The sequence below is a fragment of the Staurois parvus genome, unplaced genomic scaffold (assembly GCF_062004578.1).
Source record: "Staurois parvus isolate SC_StPar_1 unplaced genomic scaffold, SC_StPar_1.0 ptg000165l, whole genome shotgun sequence".
Lineage (NCBI taxonomy): Eukaryota > Metazoa > Chordata > Amphibia > Anura > Ranidae > Staurois > Staurois parvus.
The window spans coordinates 3,165,454-3,190,202 of NW_028317961.1; the positions used below are offsets into that span (position 1 = coordinate 3,165,454).

Below are 24,749 nucleotides of genomic sequence, written 5' to 3' on the forward strand. Positions count from 1 at the left end.
TAAAGGCAGGCATCCCAATATTTTTGGCAATATAGTGTATGTTCTATAGCTCAAGGCATTGTAAACATTGCAATTAAAGCGCTTGTTATATCCAGTTTTAATAACTTGTAAGATGCTTTCACATATTCAGATCTGGAGTCAGATTGCTCTAGCCATGTAATCACTTGTTGCGTCTGTAAGCCTGCAATGATGGCGCTTTGAGTTTGGGGAAAAAAGCTAAATGGCATTGACACTCCCTCTCAGCACCACTTCCCCCATGCTGTCCTTCAGCAGGACAGCAAAAGAGGCAGACAGCCATTTCACTAGAGGAGTAAGAGATTATATATGTGTGTATATATATATATATATATATATATATATATATATATAGATATAGATATAGATATATATCTATATCTATATATATATATTATATGCAGTGTTTGTTGCTATGCATGTGTATACAGTGTGTATATGGATGCCACAGTATAGTATGTACAAAACAAAAAGGCTGGGTGCTAATACATGGCTGAAGTGAGGAACTCCACCAACTTCATGCCGCTATCAGTCCACTGGAGTGTATGGAATAACTGGTACAGAGTATACCTGCCCTACAGGGATTTTATTTTTATATGAGGGGTGGTGACAGCTATGGTAGTGGAGACAGGGATTTCCACTAGTAGGCTTTTGATTGACTTTGCTTTTAATAAATCAATTTTATTTGCACACCATTTTAATTTGGGCTGTACATTGTATTTCCCTGGATATATTTATATATGCATACATCCTTAAGTGTGCTATCCTGCTTTCTATGTGCAGGTGTATACATTGTTTACCTGTGTGCGTGCTTTTGTTTATGTGGGCAGTGTGTGTGTGTGTGTGAATAAGGGGTACTGCTGTGCTAGGCATAAATGGATTGGGCAAAATGAATCATAGGGGGTGCTATATATATATTTCCGACAACTACGCTCTGTACATTACATACACCTGACACCTGCACTATTTACTTTTCCTATACCTGACCCCTACACTATTTACATTGCACACATCCGAATCCAATTGTATGTTACACCTGAAACCAGCACTTTGTTAATTACATAGTGACCCCTGCACTTTGTATGTAGGCACAAGTTTTATGCACGATTTTGTTACACCCACAGCCCATTGCACACCCCACCTTTTTCTCTCCTCTGTGTGCCCTAAGTGCGTCTAAGCCTTATAATTTGACAAAGCTGAATCCCCCAGGACAAAAAAAATATCTGCACTTCTGCCATTCACAGAACAAAATACAATACAATTCTGTGAACAAAATACAAGGTGTTCCATGAATGGATATGAGGAAAGAAAAACATATACAACAAGATCCCTTCACTGTATGAAAGCCACAGCTCTCACAGTCAGAGCCTCGAAAGTATAGAGCTGGGTGTAATATCTGGCAGGTACAAATTAATTCATTATCCAGTGCAGACGAAGGAGCTAAGCATTTAACATACCTCACAAATTTTTTAACGTTTATCAATTTGTGTCTGTGGCGGGAGTTCAGCTTTAAAATCTGCCTGTATTTGATCCCAGCTTGAAATATTGCAGTAAATGTAGTTCTTAAGTATTTTACATTTCAACAAATCTGAAGGCTTTTTTGTATTAAAAAAAAAAGTTAAATTATTAGACTTACCTGATTTGCATGTTCCACACAATTTTAGTCACTATGGAATCCATTGTGATCCATACAAACTTCTTACTGTTTGCGTACATTGAAGAGGCAGTGAATTTTGTCAGAGCTTTAGATGTGCAAATTGTCTCCATATCTACAGGATGGTCAATGTCCTATTGCCTGTTTTCCCCATTATCTGATTATTCAGCCTTAGGTCATATCAGACCCGCCAACTTAAATGTCCTTTTCCCACCTACATTCTCTCAAAAGATTCATTATATATTCTACCCGAGTCACATTTGTCAGCCTGTAATAGTAAAGCGGAAACCGTTTCATCATTTTTCTACAGATACTCATTAACAAACAGTTTACCTTCAAACTGATCTTTGCTCAACAGATCAATATAGTTAAAGCATTCCTGTCCAAAAATGTTACGTGAGCACAAAAAAATGTTTCTTTTTTATTAGTTCAAAGTGCTCTAAATATTTCTGACAATACACTAGACTTTAACAAGACAATTATTTGCTTCTGGTTTGTACACCACATGTCTTTTTAGTGTTTGCTTCTTTGGAAGATGCCCTATTCTTTGTGGAGGAGTAAAAGAAATTCAGTAAAGTACAGCAGACATCATTGTTAAAAGGACTGAGGTTTCAAGGGTCTGTGACTGATTTGGAGAAAACAAACCTTTTGTTTCCTCAGATCTTAACTCATAATTAAACTGTGCTGCCGGAGCCCAGGGTTTTTGCTGGCATAAAAGCTGTACTTGTAAAACCCAGCACTCCAATTGTTCTCAAACTAAATTAACACTATGTTTAAAAAGTATCTAAACAAATAACAATTCAAATGATATATTGAAATTGTAACAATCAAAATCTGCTGTAAGAACAAGTAAAACTGTGCTTGTCATAAATAAAGCGGAACTAAACTCTCTCAATCAACTAACGTTAGTAAATAGATAGGGACGTATACTTTATTTACTTGCTTAAATTTATTTTTCTTGTTGTGTAGTTGGTTCCTGATTTCTGGCCTGGGCAAATGATGTAATATATCCCAGGAGCCTTAAGCATTTTTTTAACTTTCAGCTGGAGGAGGGGCTTTCTCAGTTAAGCACATCCCCCTATCTGCATGCTAAGGGCAGATGGCGTCCAGTAAATGCTACATGAATTACACAGTATCTCACAGAAATGAGTTCACCCCTCACTTTTTTTGTAAATATATTATTATATCTTTTCCTGTGACAACATTGAAGAAATGACACTTTGCTACAATGTTAAGTAGTGAGTGTACAGCTTGTATAACAGTGTAAATTTGCTGTCCCCTCAAAATACCTCAACCCACAGTCATTAATGTCTAAACCGCTGGCAACAAAAGTGAGTACACCCCTAAGTGAAAATGTCCAAATTGGGCCCAAACTGTCAATATTTTGTGTGGCCACCATTATTTTCCAGCACTGCCTTAACCCTCTTGGGCATGGAGTTCACCAGAGCTTCCCAGGTTGCCACTGGAGTTCTCTTCCACTTCTCCATGATGACATCACGGAGCTGGCAGATGTTAGAGACCTTGCGCTCCTCCACCTTCCATTTGAGGATGCCCCACAGATGCTCAATAGGGTTTAGGTCTGGCGAAATGCTTGGCAAGTCCATCACCTTTACCCTCAGCTTCTTTAGCAAGGAAGTGGTCGTCTTGGAAATGTGTTTGGGGTCGTTATGTTGGAATACTGTCCTGTGGCCACAGAACATGTTGGCATTCATGGTTCCCTCAATGAACTGTAGCTCCCCGGTGCCAGCAGCACTCATGAAGGCCCAGACCATGACACTCCCACCACCATGCTTGACTATAGGCAAGACACACTTGTCTTTGTACTCCTCACCTGGTTGCCGACACACACACTTGACACCATCTGAACCAAATAAGTTTATCTTGGTCTCCTCAGACCACAGGACATGGTTCCAGTAATCCATGGCCTTAGTCTGCTTGTCATCAGCAAACTGTTTGCGGGCTTTCTTGTGCATCATCTTTAGAAGAGGCTTCCTTCTGGGACGACAGCCATGCAGACCAATGTGATGCAGTGTGTTGCGTATGGTCTGATCACTGACAGGCTGACCCCCCACCCCTTCAACCTCTGCAGCAATGCTGGCAGCATTCATACATCTGTTTCCCAAAGACAACCTCTGGATATGATGCTGAGCACATGCACTCAACTTCTTTGGTCGACCATGGCGAGGCCTGTTCTGAGTTAAACCTGGCCTGTTAAACCACTGTATGGTCTTGGCCACCGTGCTGTAGCTCAGTTTCAGGGTCTTGGCAATCTTCTTATAGCCTAGGCCATCTTTATGTAGAGCAACAATTATTTTTTTCAGATCGTCAGAGAGTTTTTTGCCATGAGGTGCCATGTTGAACTTCCAGTAACCAGTATGAGAGAATGAGAGTGATAACACCAAATTTAGCAGACCTGCTCCCCATTCACACCTGAAACCTTGTAACACTAACGAGTCACATGACATCGGGGAGAGAAAATGGCTAATTGGGCCCAATTTGGACATTTTCATTTAGACGTGCACTCACTTTTGTTGCCAACGGCTTAGAGATTAATGGCTGTGTGTTGAGTTATTTTGAGGGGACAGCAAATTTACACTGTTATACAAGCTGTACACTCACTACTTTACATTGTAGCAAAGTGTACTTTCTTCAGTGTTGTCACATAAAAAGATAGAACAAAATATTTACAAAAATGTGAGGGGTGTACCCACTTCTGTGAGATACTGTATCTGCCCTTACTCAAGATGGTCATGGCTGAATGGGAACGTTTGTTTGAATTTTAAAATTGAATTAAATAGCATTTTCAATTTGTGGTGCTCAGTTAAAATTAAGTTCCACTTTAAGAGTCTTCTCTGAAACAATTGCTTATCTTCCAAAGATTTCCCATATAAATAAAGTTCTAAATGTGTGCGTAAATAGTTTTCAATTACTCCTCTGTGTTTTCCACCAATTTAAAAAATTGTTCACTGCAGTGTACACCCTAAGGGTTAAGATTTCAAGACATGATGACTTATCTATAAATTGGTCAAAATTCATGTTTTAGCTGGACTGACTCCCTCTCTTTACTCCCCTCTCCTCCTCCAATGTGCAGATTCTCCTTCTCTTGGCATAGCATAAAATCCTTTAAAACCTTATTAAAAGCAACATAAAAAGAACACACATTCCCAAGCGTTATACAGCACTGTTTGACAAATACCTGGTTGAACCCCACTACCTCCACCTCCATGTGGGTTTATCAGTATTTTCAAATGAACATGATTGCTTTACAGACTACTGCCACTTAACGTGTTTCATCAAAATATGACCTTCCCAGGAATGGTGTTTTTACTGTCATCTGAGCAACCTTATATGCAAAAAAAACCCCTCCTCCTTCTTTTCACAATAAAACCTTCAGTAACTCAATAATTATTTAATACCTAAATTCACCTGTGCCACCAAGTTCATTGTAAGATAATTTATATAAAGAAATCCCATATCTATGCATCCGTTTCCAATAAATATGAATAAACATAAAAATAAATCAAACGCGTTATCTAAATCAAATATTAGTGACATCAAAACATAATAAAATGCATGTGCAGAGATGGGCAGGCCGTAATATATTTCAGGGGCGTGGCCCCCTTAGTCAAGCCATGTCTGGTAAAAGGGGTGGTGCCCCTGAAACATGCCACTTCTGTCATTTCTTGGCACTGATTGTGGCCATAGACCCCTCCAGCCCTTTCTCTTCTGTGAGTCTTCTGGTGCTTCCGCATACTGCTGTTTGATCGGTCCTGCACAGGATGTTTATGTGTTGTACCCTCCTGGCTGCTACCTATGCTGAATTTTAAGCTTTTATACTGTAAGTGTGCTTTGTTTAGTAAAATGTTGATGTTTTGATCCTACTAACCCCAGCACCCTGCCTTTGTGTTCCTTTTCATGCATTCGTGATTGGATCCCTCCCAAGTCCCATCCCAGGAGCTGCAGGGGAGCTTTTTGGTTCTGTACACTCATCATCACCCTCCTGGAGATCTATTCCTATATGGACTATGGACACTGGCTAATAGTTTGAGAGCAAGCGGTATATGCCCGTGGTGTATACCTCTTTTATATTCTGTGCAATTAAAGGATAAGTTTACCTTTGAGAACATGTTGCATGTTCCATCTGTTTTCAGGGTGGAACATATAACATGTAACATGTCCCCAGTGCTGTAGCCACCCTCCAATCCCCCCTCCCTGTGACAGCAGTACAGAGAAAAGTTCCCCATACAAGCTGTCACTTTTTAAAAACTGTGCAACCATGCGGGGCTCCACCCACACAGCTGCGTCATTCATTCACAGGGTTCTGTGAGTGCTGTGGAGCACCTTGGTAGTTCATGGAATCTTCCTGTCAATATATCTGCTTGCCCATACATCCTGTATGGGCAAGCAGATATACTGACAGGTCTGCAGGAGACCTGCATGGCACCAGCATGTGCATTTATTATTTTTTTGTCAAAAAGTGAACTTATCCTTTAAGATCATCAGCCTATGGAGAGAGCAGGCAGAAAAATAAAAAACTAGAAACTCTGTTAAATTGAAGATCATTTTAATATTTTTCAGTCAAATAATGTTTTATTTTGACCACATATCTGTTACAAAGATATCAAACTATAAAAAGCTATTAAAATGACAATATAAAACACAGTTTAAACCAACAACAGATATCATAAGACTACTAGAGATGTCATTAACACAACAGGCCAGCAGGGGGCTTCAGAGTACACATCAGTACCTACATTGTTGCAAAAGATAGGCAACAATATAAAATGACAATGCAAAGTAAAATAAAACATAGGCATACATTGTGTTTTATAACAGAATTATCGCATGATACATGTTGTCTCAAATATAAAAAGGTGTATAAAAAGTGTGCAAAAAAAGATGTATATACCTGTACAAAATATATACTGTATATATACCCTTATTAGTTGTACAAAAACTATAATAAACAATTTTAGTACAATATCAGTCAAGTGCAGAATTATAAAATACAACATTTCACAAGAACTTATAAAAATGCTGAAATAACAGGGAATAGTACAGCAGATAAAAGAATTACAGCCAAATAATATATATATAATTATTATTATTATTATACAGGATTTATATAGCGCCAACAGTTTGCTCAGCGCTTTACAATAGAACGGGAAACAATACAGCAACAATACAGTTCAATAAAAGAGGGAAAGGAGGGCCCTGCTCCTTGGAGCTTATATATATAACTTTTATTACTAAATCAGTAGTAAACCACAAGACAGAAAAATGAAAAAAGTCCCCTGCAAGGTAATGTCATAATGTGCTAGTATGCATCGCATATTAGCACATTATGTAAAACTTACCTTAAAACGAAGCCCTTCAGCAGCACGCTGTCACCACTGCAGAGGCTTCCATCTTCATCCAGTTTTTCTTCTGGGCACGGCCCACAGCTCTGAAGGAACAGCATGGGTATGCCGTTCCTCCAGAGTGCATTCGCCGGCTTTAGGAATGAGAGAATATCTCCTAAATGGTGTTTAACAGATATTCATTTTACTTACAGGTAAGCTTTATTATAGGCTTACCTGTAGGATAAAAAAAAATGAGTTTACTAACACTTTAATTACAAACCCACAAAACGCCCCACAAAAACTAGCATAGAAATGAACACTGGCCTTGACATACAAATAGCTAAGAAAATTAAAGGACATTCATAGTAAGGAAAACTAAAAAAGAGATATACAGTCATGGCCAGAAATATTAAAACAATGACCCAAAGCACATGACAAAAAGGACCTAGAAATGGTTTCAGACAAAGTGCTGGAGAGTACTAAACTGGCCAGCAATGAGTCCAGATCTCAATCCCATAGAGCACCTGTGGAGAGATCTCTAACACCCAGTCACATCAAAGCTTACAGTGAAGTCGCACAATTTCAAAATCAGGTGACCTGCCGATTTCATTGCAATTTGTAAAACATCTGACACAGATGTCTATACAAATCACAAAAAAAGTAGTGCATGCACTACTTTAGAAATCGGTGCGGCTCAGCCAAGTCAGAACCGCACTGATTTAACCACTGTAATAGCGGACAATAGGGTGCGACTTGACATACGATTTGCAAGTTGCCTGGCATGCAAATTGCATGCCAAATTGCACCCGATGTGACCGGGGGCTAAATAGCAGTTGGGAACCCTTCCGATCTGAGAAACCTGGAGCAGTTGGCAAAAGAAGAATGGTCCAAAACTTCTAGTAGAGAGGTATAAGAAACTCATTGATGGTTACAGGAAGTGATTGATTTCAGTTATTTTTTCCAAGGGGTGTGCTACCAAACATTAAATCTAGTGTGCCAATAATTTTCTCCAGTCCATTGTTACAATTTTGTGTGGAATGTGTGTGGCTTTTTGCTTCTCAACAGTTTTGTGTCATACCAATACGAACAAAAGAAATAAACACGAGACATTTGTAATTGCATTCATTTTCTGGGTGGTGCATTATCTGATGGAAATGGAGGGGTGCCAATATTTTTGGCCATGACTGTAGGCATAAAAACATTGTATCCATGGACCATGTACTGTATATCCATTAGAAAAAACGAAACTTTGGGATAGATGCCCGAAAGCAGTGCAATCAGTGAGTGACCCGATGAAGGACAAAATACAACAGTAAAAGTAAATTGATTGGATTGCAGCAGCCTAAACAATACTACATACTGTACCTCCCAACTTTCTGAGATGGGAACGAGATACATCTATTAAATTAAAAATTATTGGTTAAACCCACAAGTGATTGATTTTTACCACTACTATTCCTTTATACTGGCTTTTGAAATTTTACAAATACAGCAATTTAGAAATTGGATGCAAGGTTTAGCTTTGTAAAATACTTTTAGATAGATAGATAGATAGATAGATAGATAGATAGATAGATAGATAGATAGACAGGGATATGGTTTGATAGATGGATATGGATGGAGAGATAGATAAATGGATGGATAGGTAGATAAATGGATGGATAGATAGATAAATAGATGGATGAATATATTGCATAATAGTGCATTTTTTTAATACAACTACTGTATATAAATCAGACCAAAATGAGGGACAAATATGGAGGAAGGGGGGTAGAGGGACTTTGTTTCAAATGAGAGACAGTCCCTCAAAATCAGGGACAGTTGGGAGCTATGATACTATGCTGTAGACAAAAAAGAGTATATTTTCATCTTGTGTCTCATAATCTTCTTTTGATCTCAAAAATTGCCTGTAAATGGATATTTTCTTTCCAGAGGGAGTAATGGTAGCTTGTCTGATGTGAGTATGAATTACATCAGCTCCAAGTCCAGAAAAACAAAACTATACAACTAACACTTTAACAGCATTACCACACCCTCCTTGATCCAAAATACAGAAATAATTGTGATATGGAATGGATTTTTCTGCTTCCACAAAAAACTTCCTATGTGAAGTTTGGTCCTTAACCAGAGGAGGGCCAATAGACCTGTTGAGTGGATTATGAATATATAAAGAGAGATGTCCAGGGAGAGAGAGGAACCAGCTCCCACTAGTTTTTTAGGATATCCAATACATCACTATATTCTATATATAGGCTGGAAGTGCAGACAACAGAGGTTGAAAGAAAGAATCTTTATAATCAGATAAGCCACTGGTTAGGCTATCTATGGCGAAAATGATCATTCGGCCAGTTGGTTTAGTCTAGGTTCACACCTAAGCGTTTTACACTGCAATTTGGAGAAACGCACAGCAGTCCATTTAACATGATTTCCTATGGGACAGGTCACATCTCCGCGTTTTCACTCGGTGCATTTTTTTTAAAGGGTCAGGTTTTGCTTCTATACACTTCAATGGAGACGCTGCATAACAGCATGTAGTGCGTTTTTTATGCATTTTGTGTTTTATTCTGCCCAGCAACAAGCTGAAAAAAGAAAAAATGTCAAAAACGCATGTGCAAAAAAGCAAAACACACTGCAAAAAGTACTGCAGAAACGCATCAACCGCAAACTGCATAAGTGTGAACCCAGCCTAAGAAGGATTTTGGCATTCTGATTTGGACTGTTGTAATGGTAACACTGGGCTTGAATCAATTTCTATCAATACAATTTAGAATTGATTTATAATTCTTTGTAACCCCGGGATGTATGCGTATACATTTTTCTTTTATGTATCCTATAGTTCAGTGAAGCTGGTATTCAGTTTTCTCTTATAAGTGGGTGCCCTCTTGTGGTCTTTCAGAATTTATATAGTGAGTATTGGAATTACTAATGGAGAGCTGTTATCCCACATTTTGTTTGGAATCTTATCAACATATAGCTTTATTTATTCATTTATTACAGTTTGGTCCATTTGTACCCCCTGTGGTCATTCAAGGAGCCCTATATGCTGCCAATGTGAGAACTATTGTTTAATCCTTCGTTCTGTAAAAGCATGATCATTTTTGGGTAAGCGTACTTGGGCATTAACCGCAGATGTAATACCAAATATTGGTGTTATGGTGTTGTGCATGATTTGTTAATTTATATATCTCTTTTCATATGTCTCTTTTTATGTAGCTTTGGACAATCATTGGTCTACCCTGAAGAAGCCCACCTGGCAAATCATGTTGGGATTGACAAAAAACAATGTACTGCTATACAAACTGATGTAAACCCCACCATGTGTTTATGTCAAGTTTTTATGAATAATACTTTTTTTTATTATCTCTTTTATTAAATTTTTTCAATACAAACAAGAAAAGAAAACTTCTAATACACAAACATAAGAAAGAAATACAAAAACACAAATACCTCCACAATACATGAATTCCATTTACATTTTCTACCCCTCACCCCATCTTCCTTCCACCCACCCCATACCCCAGTCCATATCCTCTTTCCTAACCTCTCTCATGATTCTCTGTCTATATCTGTAACCCTTCACTCCTACCTCCGTTCTCTCTCTGGGGTTCTCCTTTAAGCTCTCTCTAATGTTTTTCCACCTTAGCTCCAACCATTTCCAGATAATACTTTTTCACTCTGAGAGCCACAAATTTTAATAGTTATGTGAATATATTTTTGGTGAGCACTTCAAAAGTCCCCAGTCTATTTGGTTTAGCAGTTATCTATTATAATGGGATGTAGGTGCAGATGTGTTCATATTGACAACCCACATTACTAATCTATATTTAGAAAGATTTTGTGAAATTAAAAAAAAAACATTTTTTCAGCCTCTTTAATCATACCATCACAATGGTCCATTATATTAGCATGGTGAATTCTTCCTTGTATATTTGGAAGGGATTTTTCGGGTTTTATCTCTTGACTCTTCATTGTAATTGGCAGTGGAGCGCAACACAGTTTATGATTTTTTGGTTTCACTATGACACATTTGTATGAGTATGCGTAGAGTATAGGTGACCCACTAATTTCACTTATATTTCAATTGATTCAATTTTACTTTTTTTGGCATTATTTACAATATTGATTTAACATATTAAGTATACTTTTTACACCATAGTAGCTTACAAGACCCACGTTTTAATAAGAAAAAAATCTTCCCAATGCAGACAAGGGCAGACAATAAAGATCCTGACAAAAGTTCTAAACCTTACCCATGTTTATGAAACTGTCATTCTCTGAATGCAGGGCAAAGTGACAGTGTCTCTGCAAAAGATCATTCCTTGACCCCCATATACTCACTTTATTTGCACCCCCTTTTAACTCCTTGCTCCTCCACAGCTGCTGCTGTCTTGGTAACATGGAGAAGCCATGTCGGGGACACAAGAAAGTAGATCACATGGTCTCCTATACCCAGAAGTATTAAGTATCCTCATCGATGCACAGAAGTAATGAACTGCAAGTAAGCACAGGTAAGATGAGTATATTGACTTAATGAATTGGGTTAATCACTGAGAAATCCCAATAATCATATAAAGCAGGGCTTGAAATAGCAGCTCGCCCGCTCGCCAAATGCGAGGAGAAATTCCTCTGCAAGCAGCGAGCACAGATGAAGCATGGAGTGACTGCACCTGCTCTCCAAGCCTCATTGTGAAGTCGAATTCTGGTTTACAACTTCCGGTTTCCGGCTCCGCTGAGAGGAGACACCCTCTCCACCGCTGCAGGGGACTCGGAGGGACTAGGAGTAAGTACTGTATACAACATGTCCTATCACTATAATGGAGTACAAGGGAGCTGGGATATACATTACTCAGTAATGTATATCCCAGCTCCCCTGTACTCCATTATAGTGATATGACATGTATACAGTAATGTATATCCCAGCTCCCCTGTACTCCATTATAGTGATATGACATGCATACAGTAATGTATATCCCAGCTCCCCTGTACTCCATTATAGTGATGACATGTATACAGTAATGTATATCCCAGCTCTCCTGTACTCCATTATAGTGATATGACATGTAGACAGTAATGTATATCCCAGCTCCCCTGTACTCCATTATAGTGATATGACATGTATATAGTAATGTATATCCCAGCTCCCCTGTACTCCATTATAGTGATATGACATGTATACAGTAATATATATCCCTGCTCCCCTGTACTCCATTATAGTGATATGACATGTATACAGTAATGTATATCCCAGCTCTCCTGTACTCCATTATAGTGATGACATGTATACAGTAATGATTACTGTATACATGTCATATCACTATAATGGAGTACAGGAGAGCTGGGATATACATTACTGTATACATGTCATATCACTATAATGGAGTACAGGGGAGCTGAGATATACATTACTGTATACATGTCATATTACCAACGTAATGAATAATCGTGTTTTACTCCAACCTTTGTGATATATGTCCTTCCCTATCAATACTAACATAAACTGCACATTTGTGCTTATACTTATGAACTTACAGTACCTCTGTAAAAATACAGTACATGCATAGTTCAAAAAAAAAAATGAAAAGAAGAATCTCGCTGATTTCTTTTGGGCTGAAAATTTCCATAGGTCAGTGTATACATGTTTCTCGGACATTCTGAAAATGTAAAACTGTATGCGAGAGATTATAGGGAATAAAGAAATCGTGTATGTTTATATAGTAACCTTTTTGTTGATATAGCGCACTTTTACTGCATGGCAGCCAACATCCACAGTTATTATTTTTTAAGTGTATCAGTGAAAAATAGAATATTTCAGGCAGTATGTTATACTCACAGTAATGAGAGGGTGCAAGATCGTTAAAGGTTCTGAGTATATGACAGGCCATGAAAATGGCTTATCACCAGAATAAATATATTTCATACTCTCAAACTATTTTTTTGGGATCCTTTATGTGGCAGATGTTATTAAACTGATCTTTATTTGCTGTTTGGCATTTAATACCATGCCAAGCTTTGAAACATATCCACTAGGAGATAATCATTTTATCCTGGGTTTACTGAAAGTGTAGTGATGCACTAAAGCTCTTACTTGACCTGTTATGCTCCTCAAATAAAGTGTTATGTATTTGGTTGGGTTCTGTAGATAGCGGTTACAGTTTATATCCCAGTAGCTTTATGTGTAGCCCTTATATTTCATTATTTCCTGTTAGAACAAATATAGTCAGCAACTCAAAGCATCAGAACAAAGAAAACAGATACGTTTATTTCCATTCCTGAAGGCTATTTGTTTCAGGTCACCAAACTCTGTACTTATTGAGACAACCTGGGGGTTGCTTAGCTCATTGGTAGTGCATAACAGTGAGTTTAACCCATGCCAAAACTGTCTTTTCAGGGCTTTTTCTGCCAACTTTTATTTAAAACGGCAAAGAAAAGTTCAACAAAAGACATCAGTTACCCACGCAAGGGATTCTACCATAAAAAAAAAAAAACACAATAGTATTCAGCCTCCTGGCTCTCTTTGGCAATCTTGCTGCTCAGGCTTAGAACCTTGGTCCTCCATACCATCTAACACAATGTCCTGAGCTCCTGCACAAATACTGTACCTCTGTCAGCTTGTCTCTATTCCTGAAGCTCCCTGCTCCTACATCCTTCAGGCTTGGGACTGGCTCTGTCCTGGTGCAAAGACAGACTCTGACTCCCGGGAAGGTGGAGCGCTGAACTCTAATTCTGACTCTTAATGTGAACCCAGTATGCACCTGCACCATCAGTGTGCCTGTTTTCTACAAATCCTGGCCTAGACTGACATTTTACACAGGGGCATGGCCTCACCCTGTCACATCATATACAGACATATTTTAACATACATGGTCAACATATGCATATATACTATAAGTTGTATGCATTGTGGATGCATAGTAAATTCTGCGAATTAGCTTTTTTGCACTGGACTGATGCACAATTGTATTTCAACCCTACTGAGTCAAAGTATTGACTAGGCATTTTACAATTTTTTTTGTGTTGTTTTAATAATAACTGAGTAAATCTGGTCAGGAGGGACAGACAGTTTGATATTAAAAAGTAAAGCCTAATACAAACTATGAGAAAATCGGACGACCGTTCGTTCCACAAAAGTGAGTAGCATGATATAGTCGGAATGGTATTGACTTGTACGAAAATTCTCAGCTGACAAAGGCAAATGTTAGGCAAACGTAGCTACGTACTAGCATTAGAATAGAAAGTGTAAGGTTGTTCTATGCTTCTGATCATGCTCATTTTTTTCTATTCGATTATTTTTGTATGATTACTGTACACATTAACTGCTTGACCGCCGCCCTATAGTAAAAGTACTGCTACAGGGCAGCAGGACTGTGCAAAATCATGTATAAAAAGTGATTTGCATTTCCGGGTAAGGGGCGTGTGGATGCCGCTCTACCCGTGTCGCCATTGGCGGTTACGGATGTCAATCATCGGGTCCCGGCCAGAGATTCTCCACCGGCACCTGACAATCGCCATGTAAAACTGACAGGGAAGAGACCTGTGTGTAAACAACACAGGTCTCTCTCCTGCCAGCAAGCACATGCTGCTGTGCATTTCTCTGATTTCCCTTTGATCGTCCCAGATGTTAAACTCTTCCTGTCCAGTGTCATTAGTACAGTGTCAGTGCTTTTTATTAGCACTGATAACTGTATTAGTGTCATTGGGATGTTAGTGGCAGTTAGTCAGTTCCCACCCAGTGTCAGAATGCCCGTTGCAGTCCCACTATAAGTTGCTGATTGCCGCCATTACTAGTATATAGACATGTAGCAGAATACATTTTGGCCTAAATTTATGAAGAAATTTGATTTTTCAACAGATCACAGACACATCAACAGTGCACAATAAGGCTCCATGTACACGGGAAGTTTGGAAAACACTTCTGAACGATGGAAACTGACTGCTGGAAAACATAGGTTAAAGCAAGTCTGTTTAGCCGTGTTTGCATACCGCGTTTATGCGTGTTTGCGTTTAGAAGTGTTGTATAAAAGATAACATCAGGAGACCTTCCAAAACGCCCAGAATGCACTGAAAAACAGTAAAAAATTTAAGTATTTCAGACATTTTGAGAGAAATAGAGAGAGCAGAAGCAGAGAGAGCAGTATGTGTTGAGATTACCTGTCTTTTCTGGTTGTATTCACTATGGATCCCATCATGAGCATAATGCAAAATCTGGAACTGACTGCACTGGTGTGTTAGGTCCATTTGAATACATGAGAAACGCTTTGCATGCATTTCTGATTATGAAAAAAGGCTGTGGACAGCATTTGGATATGGAACAGTTAAAAAATGCTTCTAAACACAAACGCATATAAACGCGGTTAGCCGCGTTTACAAGCGTTTGGCATTTGAAACGCTGATAAAATCTACTCCTGAACGCAAGTTTGGTGCGTTTAAAAAAATGACTGTAAACTTAACTTCCTGTAAACTACTGTAAATGACATAATGTTTTCCTATGTGTCCATGTACACTAAGGAGAGTTCAGGGGCTGCTGAAAAAAAAAAAAAAAAAAAACGCAGAAAAACTCCTGAACGTGAGTTTATCAGCTGCAGTGTACATGAGCCCTAAGGGCCTCATGATGTTATCTTTAAAAAACGCTTCTAAACGCAAACGCGCATAAACGCGGTAAAACAGACTTTTTTTAACCTACGTTTTCCAGCAGTTCGTTTCCATCGTTCAGAAGTGTTTTCCAAACCTCCCGTGTACATGGATCCTAAGTTGTTTAGAGACGTGAAAGCAAATATACACTGTATTTTAGTTAGTTGATTTTTTTTTTTACAAATTGCTAATTAAATACTTTAAATGCAGCACTTAAATCTGAAGAGAGCTTTAAGTTGATTCTGATTAAGTGTATTCTATGTACAAGACATAAACTTTACTATTAGGTTTTCTTTACTAAATTTTAGGTTTTTTTTATACTAAATATACATAGGTGAGGATACACACAAGTTATTGAAAAATATGAAAAGAAGTTAAAAATATGCTAGGTATCCACTACACTGTATATGTGTGGTCCAGTAACCAGATAACCAGTAACACCAATATCCATCACCTCACCCCAGACAACGTTGTCTGTTACACCTTTAAGATATGCATGACGTCATGGTATGGCCTTTTGTATATATAAGAATTTAGCGTGGCAGCGACAACCACCGGTCATCTGTCGGGCTATTTCTTATCACCCTCTGGGCTAGCACCAATGAGATATTCTAGCATGGACTATTGTGGCTGTGTTGATCCAATGATTCCTGGATGGAGATTAATGTGACATAAAGTCCAAGTAGTACTACTGAGGAACTAGTGTAAAAACAATCCTGATTCGGATAAGTTATATTCTGACCCACAACAAAATAGTTTCATACACTTAATGTGTAATGGTTTTCCGCATGGTCCTTTCATGTAACCACTTTGGAGAACATCTTGTTCACGTCTTTTCTTTAGTTGGAACGATACAAGCCATGCATCGAGGTACCAGGAAACCTAAAAGTCATCCAGGTCTGGATAGATGAAATTGTCTTTGTAAAGAAGATAAGCCAACATTTGTCCTCCAAAAATCATTGACATCAGTCCCAGTCCTAAGTAGGAAAAAAAAATAAAAAGCAATGCTTTAAGAGCCAAGCATTAGAAGAACTGGTTAATTATGACAGTAAAGTATTACTAATGTCACAATATTGTCTTACTTTGCATGAATTAAACTAATTAATACTGTTAAGTGGTATTAGTTTATCCCCTTTTAAAAAAATCTGTGAACACTTGCTTAAAGGGAACATTAGCAGGGTTCTGCACCATAGATGGATTTGTTACACTTTTTATAGGGCTGTCAAGGTGTTTAGCCTACATAAATAAATTACTGACATGTTACAACATGTTTGAGAAAGCTGTGCCTTTTATCATTACACAGCAGTCCAGTCAAGCCAGTGATTCGGATATGCCCCCCTTTTGGAAGCAGTTAAACTTTCATTGCACCCCACCCATTCTCATTTTTTTGGGATCTGATATGTATACATGTGCTAATACAGGGCTTGAAAAAGCTGCTCGCCCAATGTGAGGAGAAATTCCTCTGTGGCGAGCAGCGAGCACAGATGAAGCATGGAGTGACTGCACCTGCGCTCCAAGCCTCATTGTGAAGCTGAGCTCTGGTTTACAACTTCCGGTTTCCGGCTTCTGCGGCACTGCCACCAAGGGGACAGGTACAGGAGAGGTCCGCTTTCCTCCGCTGATAGGAGTCACCCTCTCCACCACCACAGGGGACTCGGAGGGACTAGGAGTAAGTACTGTATACATGTCATATCACTATATTGGAGTACAGGGGAGCTGGGATATACATTACTGTGTACAGTTTTATATTTTGGACTCTTTATTCTAAAGAAAAATTTAATTTCATAAGCTTTAAGGGGGCGTGGTTGGGGGACGGTCTGGGGTGGGGTTGGATGCGGACCTGGGCAAGGTTGGGTGGTGCAACTGATGGAGAGTAAGGTTTGTGCCTGGCTAGTAGGTCTAGACTTGAAATTTTGAGCCCTGTGCTAATACATCCAAAAACTGCACAAGCAGCAGGACTGGTTTTCACCAGATGCAGTCCAGTGTCTTTTTTTCTGCATCAGTGTTTTCCATGTATTCCAATGGCCCTAGTTCACACCAGTTCAGTCAGTTCCAGTGCAGAAAAAAAGTAGAAATGCTGCATACAGTAAATCACATGAAAAACACACTGGAATGGAGTGTGGTGTGAACTGTAAGCAAAACACATCCAGATGCATCTTGAATGTGTTTTTTTGGTGTCAACTGGCACTAAATGAATATTTCATCAATGGTTCAGGAACTCTAGGAGTGCATGTAGCCACTGTCTCCCAAATTCTCACAGGGGAGTAGAGAAAAAGAATCCACCTGGGAGGATTTGGGAGACAGTGGCTACATTTATGCTTTTTGGTTTTACTAAGCGGCAGTTCTTCCAAGTTTGCTTCAATGCCGGGCTATAGAAGTGTTATTCATATACTTGTGACTGTAACTTCTAATGGATATATAAGGCGATGTAATTATAATTATGAGGCATCAACAGCAGGGCTCTTACTTTACTTTCCATTCATCGTGCATCAGCATCAGAGGTTGGTCATCAGCTCTGAGGAAAGGGATTCGTCCCCGAAACGCGTCAGGATTTTGACCGCACTGACAGTGAGAACACCTTGCCCACCGTTGTGGCCATTGTCATTTTTCTATGCTTTTTAGATACATGCTTTGTCTGTGAGTATGTTTTTATGATTTAATTCCTACAATAAACCTTGGATAATGCACTAGGTGTGTGCGCCACCTGTTTTCTCTCTATCCAGTGGCTGATTTCCCCGTCTGAGGAGGGCTGCACCCCTGGAACATTTCCTTTTGGTTGTCGCTGTCCTGGTACCCATGGCTTCCCTTTTGGCTGTGCATATCCTGAGGCGCTGGAGAGTACATGCGCTAATTATAATTAGATATCTATCATAGGCATCATGCTCTATTTAGGCACTTCTGAAGAAGAGATTGACTGTTGTCTCAAAATGCGTCAAGTGCCTGATCTTGATAAGTGCCCGATCATGATTTGAATTTCATCTTCCTCACCTGTGCATTTATTGTAACAGATATGTAATGTACAACCACCATATTGTGTACATCTATGCAGGGGCGGACTATCAACTCATGAGGCCCCCGGGCAATAGGGGATCATGGGGCCCCTGTGTCCTTGCCCAAACTCAAAAAAGCCTATGAAAAAGGTACCAGGGGCATCTCATGGGGTCCTCTACTAACCCTGGGCCCTCGGGCAGTGCCCGAGTTTCCAAATGGTCAGTCCGTCCCTGCATCTATGTGAATTTTAACATTTTCTGTAAAATAAAATATGGTTCTATAAAAGTTTCTACACATTTAACGGTTCTATTTGTGCTGTTAAAAATCCCACAAAAAGAGGGTTTTCCCATATATGGTTCATAAGGGATGATGGCACTTTACCAAACCCGTTGTTTTTCTATTTGTCATATTTTACTGTGGTGTCTATAACCACTGGAGAGAGTTTTCCTAATTTATGTGTAGTCACAGAGACAGCGAGTGAACAAAATCTATCCAGGGGTGACACATGCAGTATTAAAACATTTTGTTTAAAGTAGGGTGGGGCAGGACAGTGGCTAAATGGTTAGCTCTTCCACCTGGCAGAACTCAGCTAATTGGTTTGAATCCCAAACACGGCACCACCTGCCTGGAGTTTGCATGTTCTTCCTATGCCTGTGTGGGTTTTCCTCTGGGTACTCGGGTTTCCTCCCACACTCCAAAGACATGCTGGTAGGTTAATTGGATCCTGTCTACATTGACCCTAGTATGTGTATGTATGAATGTAAGTTAGGGACCTTAGATTTAATGCCCCTTGAGGGCAGGGACTGATGTAAATGTATAATATATACAGTATAGCACTGCATAAATTGACTGCACTATAGAAATACCTGTAATAATAAATAAAATAAAGCTGAGCACCTATGTTTGGTATTTATTGTTGTCTGTGTCCCTACGAGGGAAATGTCCTAACTCCTGGTTTGGCCATCAATAAATCAAATTGAGGACAAATATGCTGAGCAGAAGCACACACTGCAAAAGACTGACATTGGAATCATCCCCTTCCCAACTAAATAGACAAAAGATATGTTTTAACTGGGTTATTAATTTTCAGTTGCTTCATTGGTTACCTGAAACATGAAAAGTAAGGGACAAAGAGAAAATTACCTAGAGAGATCCACCAATGTGTCACGCTAGGAAGCTGCTTCATAACTGCAGAACAAACACATATGAATAATTTTTTATTATTATTTATTTTTAGTTAGAGTTGCTTACTGCTTACTAACATGATTTAAAATTAAAATAATTCTTGCACAATGTTTGGTGTAAGGTGGGAATTTCAATTTTAAATTGACTTAGACTCATGGGCTTTTACTTTATTAACTAAATAATGAAATGTTTTCAGCAGATAGTAATATTAAAGAAATGACAGAATTTCTTAATATTATCTGAACGCATCAAAATGTGGATGACATATTATGTTCAAAAAAGGTCAACTAAGTCAACCAAATAACATAAATTACTTTGTATATTGGAAATGCAAAGGTTTAGTAAATAATCGCACACATTGGATTAAGATTTAGAAAAAAGTACTGTGTACTGCTGTTTAAAGCTTAACTCCAGGTTTCTCATGACCTTAAATAGTTTATTTGGACAAAGCTGATCCAAATGAACTATTTGCTTCACTAAGAGATGTGCATGCTGTCAGCTTTGTATAAACTGTATATACCATCAGCGATGTGTTTCTGCAGTCAGTGGTGTATTTAGGTTTTGTGCTGCCCTAGGCAACACAAAAATCGCTCCCCCACATGGAGAGACCCTGACACTGAAAAACACCCCCTTCCCCCACGAAGAGAGCCTGACATTGACTAACAACACACCAGCTCCCCCCCACTACCTGAGAGAGCCTTCCACTACCACCTCCCCCCATACACTGGCAAACCACCCCGACCCCTGCGAGAGAGAAGACACTCACCTTCACAGCTCTGGACATCCCTGGGAACAAGAGTCATGCTCTGCATACACCATCAAGCAGCCCACAGCCTCTCTCAGATCCCACCTGGTCCCCATGCTGCGTGTATCCCTTCTTCTATCCCTTCTTTCGGGGGGGGGGGCAACGCTGACCCCCTGAAAAATGCTGCTGCCCACCTGAAAGATGTCGCCCTAGGCTAATGCCTTGTTTGCCTTGTGGTAAATACTCCCCTGTCTGCAGCGGTATGGGGACTTTCCGCCCCCTGGAAAAAAATGGAGTCAGTCTGAGTGCTGTTCAGCCATTCACAGAAAGCCTTATGTTTTATCAATGAATACAGGGCTTTCTCTGACTAGTTAAGGTGGAGAGACGGGTGCTTTATATCATGATCTCCTCTTCAGCCAATCAGGAGAAGTCATGTATTCATTGATGAAATTCAATGCTTCCTGTGAATGGCTGAGCAGCACTCAGCTCGACTCGATTTTGTTCCAGAAATGAGATGAGAAGTCCCCATCTTGCTGTCAGAACACATCGCTGTATACTGTATGTAGCTGATGCTACATATAGTTTATACAGCGCCCCCAACAGGCACATCTGTTAGTGAAGCAACTAGTTTATTTGGACCAGCTTGGCCCAAATGAACAATGTAAAGTTACAAGAAACCTGGAGTTAGGCTTTGATGCATTAAAACATATAGTATGATAGACCACCAATGGTATCACAGATGTTCCCGCAGTGTGCTAGTGTGCCACATCAGCAGCATCTCACCCCTTCAAAGAAGTCAGTAGATGAAACGCGTTAGAGTCAGACCACACGGCAACTGGAAGTGACCTCACATTCCCCACCTGAAGTGATGCACCACTCAGGGACAGGAAGGGGACCGAGTGAGAGGCCGCTGATGTGGAACACTGGCACAATGCTGGGACATTTGATACCATTGATGGCCTATCATTCTATATGTGTTTGTGACTAGTATATTATTGAAGATGGAATACATTTTTTTTTTTAGCGGAATTACACTACCAGCCTGCTGTTAGGAGACCATACAGGAGGAGTTGGAACACAATGAAGATTGTGGTAATGCAAGCGCTATTGCTTATCATTTATCAGATAAGCAACTTCATCTGGCGGGGATCAGTGAATCTGGGGAAGGTGTTCTCTTAGCACAAGGTGTTTAAAAGGAGAGTCTGCATGTATATAACACTGAATTAAAAGTGTTGTGGAATCACTTGGTGACCGCATTGGTGATATGGACTTTTGAGACACTACTCTATGGACTCACTTACCACTCTGTATATTATTTGTATTCACTTTGTATGTATTAATGGGGAGCACAGTGATTTTGGAATTTTTTTATATTGTTTATCACTAAGAGTTTTAGTAGTATTTACTAGCGCTGCCATAGAGCTTGTTTGTGGTTTAAATATACATTTTAAAGCTGAACTACAGACAAATAAAGAAATACAAAGTTGAAATATGTATGTCAACTGTTTTACCTGCCAAAGGATTTGTAATTTTGTCCCTTGATTTACAGGTCCCTCAGACAGTATAGCTAGGCTGGTGACCTGACTTTTCTCTTCCTTGGTTAAGAAAAAAAGCAAGGTCACCTCACCCGGTCACCCCCCAGCCTGTGACTTGACAGTGACTGAGCAGCAGCAGACTATACCTCTGTCACTCTGCTCTCTCCTCCTGTAAACATGTTCATGTTGTTTTATGAGGCTTAGATCAGTGTAACAACAACCAAATGCAAGTACTAATACCTTCAGCTACATTTCAAGCTGCAATTAATTATTTTTAGTTAATACATAACTGCATTATTTGGTGTTGTTTATATTTGGCTAGAGTTCAGGTAAAGCTCTAAAAGATACACGTGGAAATGGGCCTTCTTTCATGGGGTTGTGTGCATCTGTGTTTGTGTTGAAAGCTCAAATGCATGCCCCAGAATTGAGACCGAGCTGTCACTGTCCTTGTACTAATGATCATTAGCTGGGAAGACCAGCTCCTGATTGTGTGATCACTGATAGCCAATCTCAGGGATCACCTTTAGGCACCTCCCCTACATATCTCTTCTGTGTGAAGAAGGAAAAATGACATTTTCCTCCTCTTTAGAGAAGCCTATGAAAACCAAAGTCTGTAAAAAAATACAAAAGAATAAAATAACTAGATCAGGCTTGATTTAGGTTAGTTTTAGTGTCTATGTTAGCTTTATGATCAGTTTTAGCTTTAGTGTCAGTTGGTGTCAGTGTCAGTAGGACTTAAAAAAGGGGGAAAGCAAAATATACACTATGGTTTCTGTGCCCTACAATGAGTGCAAACAACAAATAATTCACACATATTGGTGTCACTATAAATGCCAGGAGTAGGAGAAATTATTTTGGTTTGTTCTTCTATGGTGAGTCATGGTAATGGCAGGAAATATACATCTAAAGTTAAAATAATAGAAATTTTTCTTTTAATAAAAAAACAATAGATATCTGTCTACATTTACCACCAAATGAAGGTCTAATTTATCATGAAACAAACACGGTATAATTCAAATAATTGTGAAGATACACTATATTGCCTAAAGTATTTGGGACACCCCTCCAGATCATTGGATTCAAGTGTTCTAATCACCTCCATGGCCACAGGTGTATAAAATCAAGCACCTAGGCATGCAGACAGCTTCTACAAACATTTGTGAAAGACTGGGTTGCTCTCAGGAGATCAGTAAATTCAAGCGTGTTACCATGATAGGTTACCACTTGTGCAATAAATCCACGTAAAAGACAATTGGCCATGTAAAATGACAGAGCGGGGTCAATGTATGCTGAAGCGCACAGTGAGCAGAAGTCACCAACTGTCTGCAGAGTCAATAGCTAAACACCTCCAAACTTCGTGTGGCCTTCAGATTAGCACAAGATTAGAGAGCTTCATAGAATGGGGTTCCATGGCCGAGTAGCTGCATCCAAGCCTTACTTTACCAAGTGTAATACAAAGCATTGGATGCAATGGTATAAAGCACACCACCACTGGACTCTAGAGCAGTGGAGATGTGTTCTCTAGAGTGACCAATCACGCTTCTCTGTCTGGCAATCTGATAGACGTGTCTGGGTTTGGCAGCTGCCAGGAAAACGGCACTTGCCTGACTGCATTATGCCAAGTGTAAAGTTTGGTGGAGGAGGGATTATGGTGTGGGGTTGTTTTTCAGGGGTTGGGTTTGGCCCCTTAGTTCCAGTAGAGGGAACTCTTAAGGTGTCAGCATATGACCCTTCTTGTTCCAATATGAAAACAATATAGTGTAGAGCTAATCTAAATAACACATGTAAAATAAATACATAAATGAAAATGAATATAAATACATGCAACCACATGCACATAAATGATAAAAAAATCCTCAAACCCCCCATATCCCTAAATGAGGATCAAAGTAAACAAATAATGGGGTGTAAACTTAGGTGAATCTCCAACCTGGGGGATATGAAACCTATAAGTTGATAAGTGCTTAAACAAAATAAATAACTGTATACACAATATGAAATTCTGCATAAATAAAAGTGAAATATATCACAATAAACACTCAATAAATCCACATAAAAAGTCCAATGATAATGTAAATGTATAAACGTGATCCAAGAACCAATATCATGCAGGTGATGAGGCGAATGTGCGATCACAGCAATGGTGGAAGATCCTCAAATGGCTAAAATGCCCCCTCACCTCCTCAATGTGACCCAAAAGGGCCAGCTCGCTTTTAGGATCACACCAAGATCCTTATCAGTTAATACCTCATCTCAGGATAGTAACCGCAAGAGATCCCATCAATGGTGGCACTTACTCATCTCCGGGCCCCTCCAGGTGCAGGTATGCGCAATATAGCTCACTCTCCAATAAAGGATCATAATGATAGAAAAGAAAGATCTTCTGTAGTGTAATAAGGTTTATTACTTCACAATAAATGAAAAAGGCCAATTGCCCACTCACTTGTACTCAATGAAACATCAGCTTGTAAACCTTATCCTATGGGTGTACCTCTGCATGGGTTTTCAGGTGTACCAAAATGGTGTCACCGCGTACTGGAAACACATCACCGCGTACCAACGTGTTGTGTCACGCTAACCACGTGACTTCATCAGGGTACCCTCCTAGATTGTAAGCTCCAAGGAGCAGGGCCCTCCTATCCCTCTTGTATTGA

The 24,749-nt window shown here is 39.4% G+C and overlaps 2 protein-coding genes across 2 annotated transcripts in view; both read right to left on the reverse strand.

Moving 5' to 3' along the window:
- ARHGAP18 (Rho GTPase activating protein 18) overlaps nucleotides 1-1,871 on the reverse strand; it is a 218,073-nt gene extending 216,202 nt beyond the window's left edge. The window contains exon 1 of the mRNA XM_089676138.1: nucleotides 1,652-1,871. Coding sequence (XP_089532264.1) covers nucleotides 1,652-1,782 — 131 coding nt within the window. The 5' untranslated portion in view covers nucleotides 1,783-1,871. The remainder of the gene's footprint in view (nucleotides 1-1,651) is intronic.
- Nucleotides 1,872-16,521: 14,650 nt separating this feature from the next.
- Nucleotides 16,522-24,749, reverse strand: part of TMEM244 (transmembrane protein 244) — a 50,314-nt gene continuing 42,086 nt past the window's right edge. Inside the window, exons 5-6 of the mRNA XM_089676296.1 lie at nucleotides 19,774-19,818; nucleotides 16,522-16,616 (exon numbers count right to left, since the gene is read on the reverse strand). Of these exons, the coding sequence (XP_089532422.1) occupies nucleotides 16,522-16,616; nucleotides 19,774-19,818 (140 nt within the window). The remainder of the gene's footprint in view (nucleotides 16,617-19,773; nucleotides 19,819-24,749) is intronic.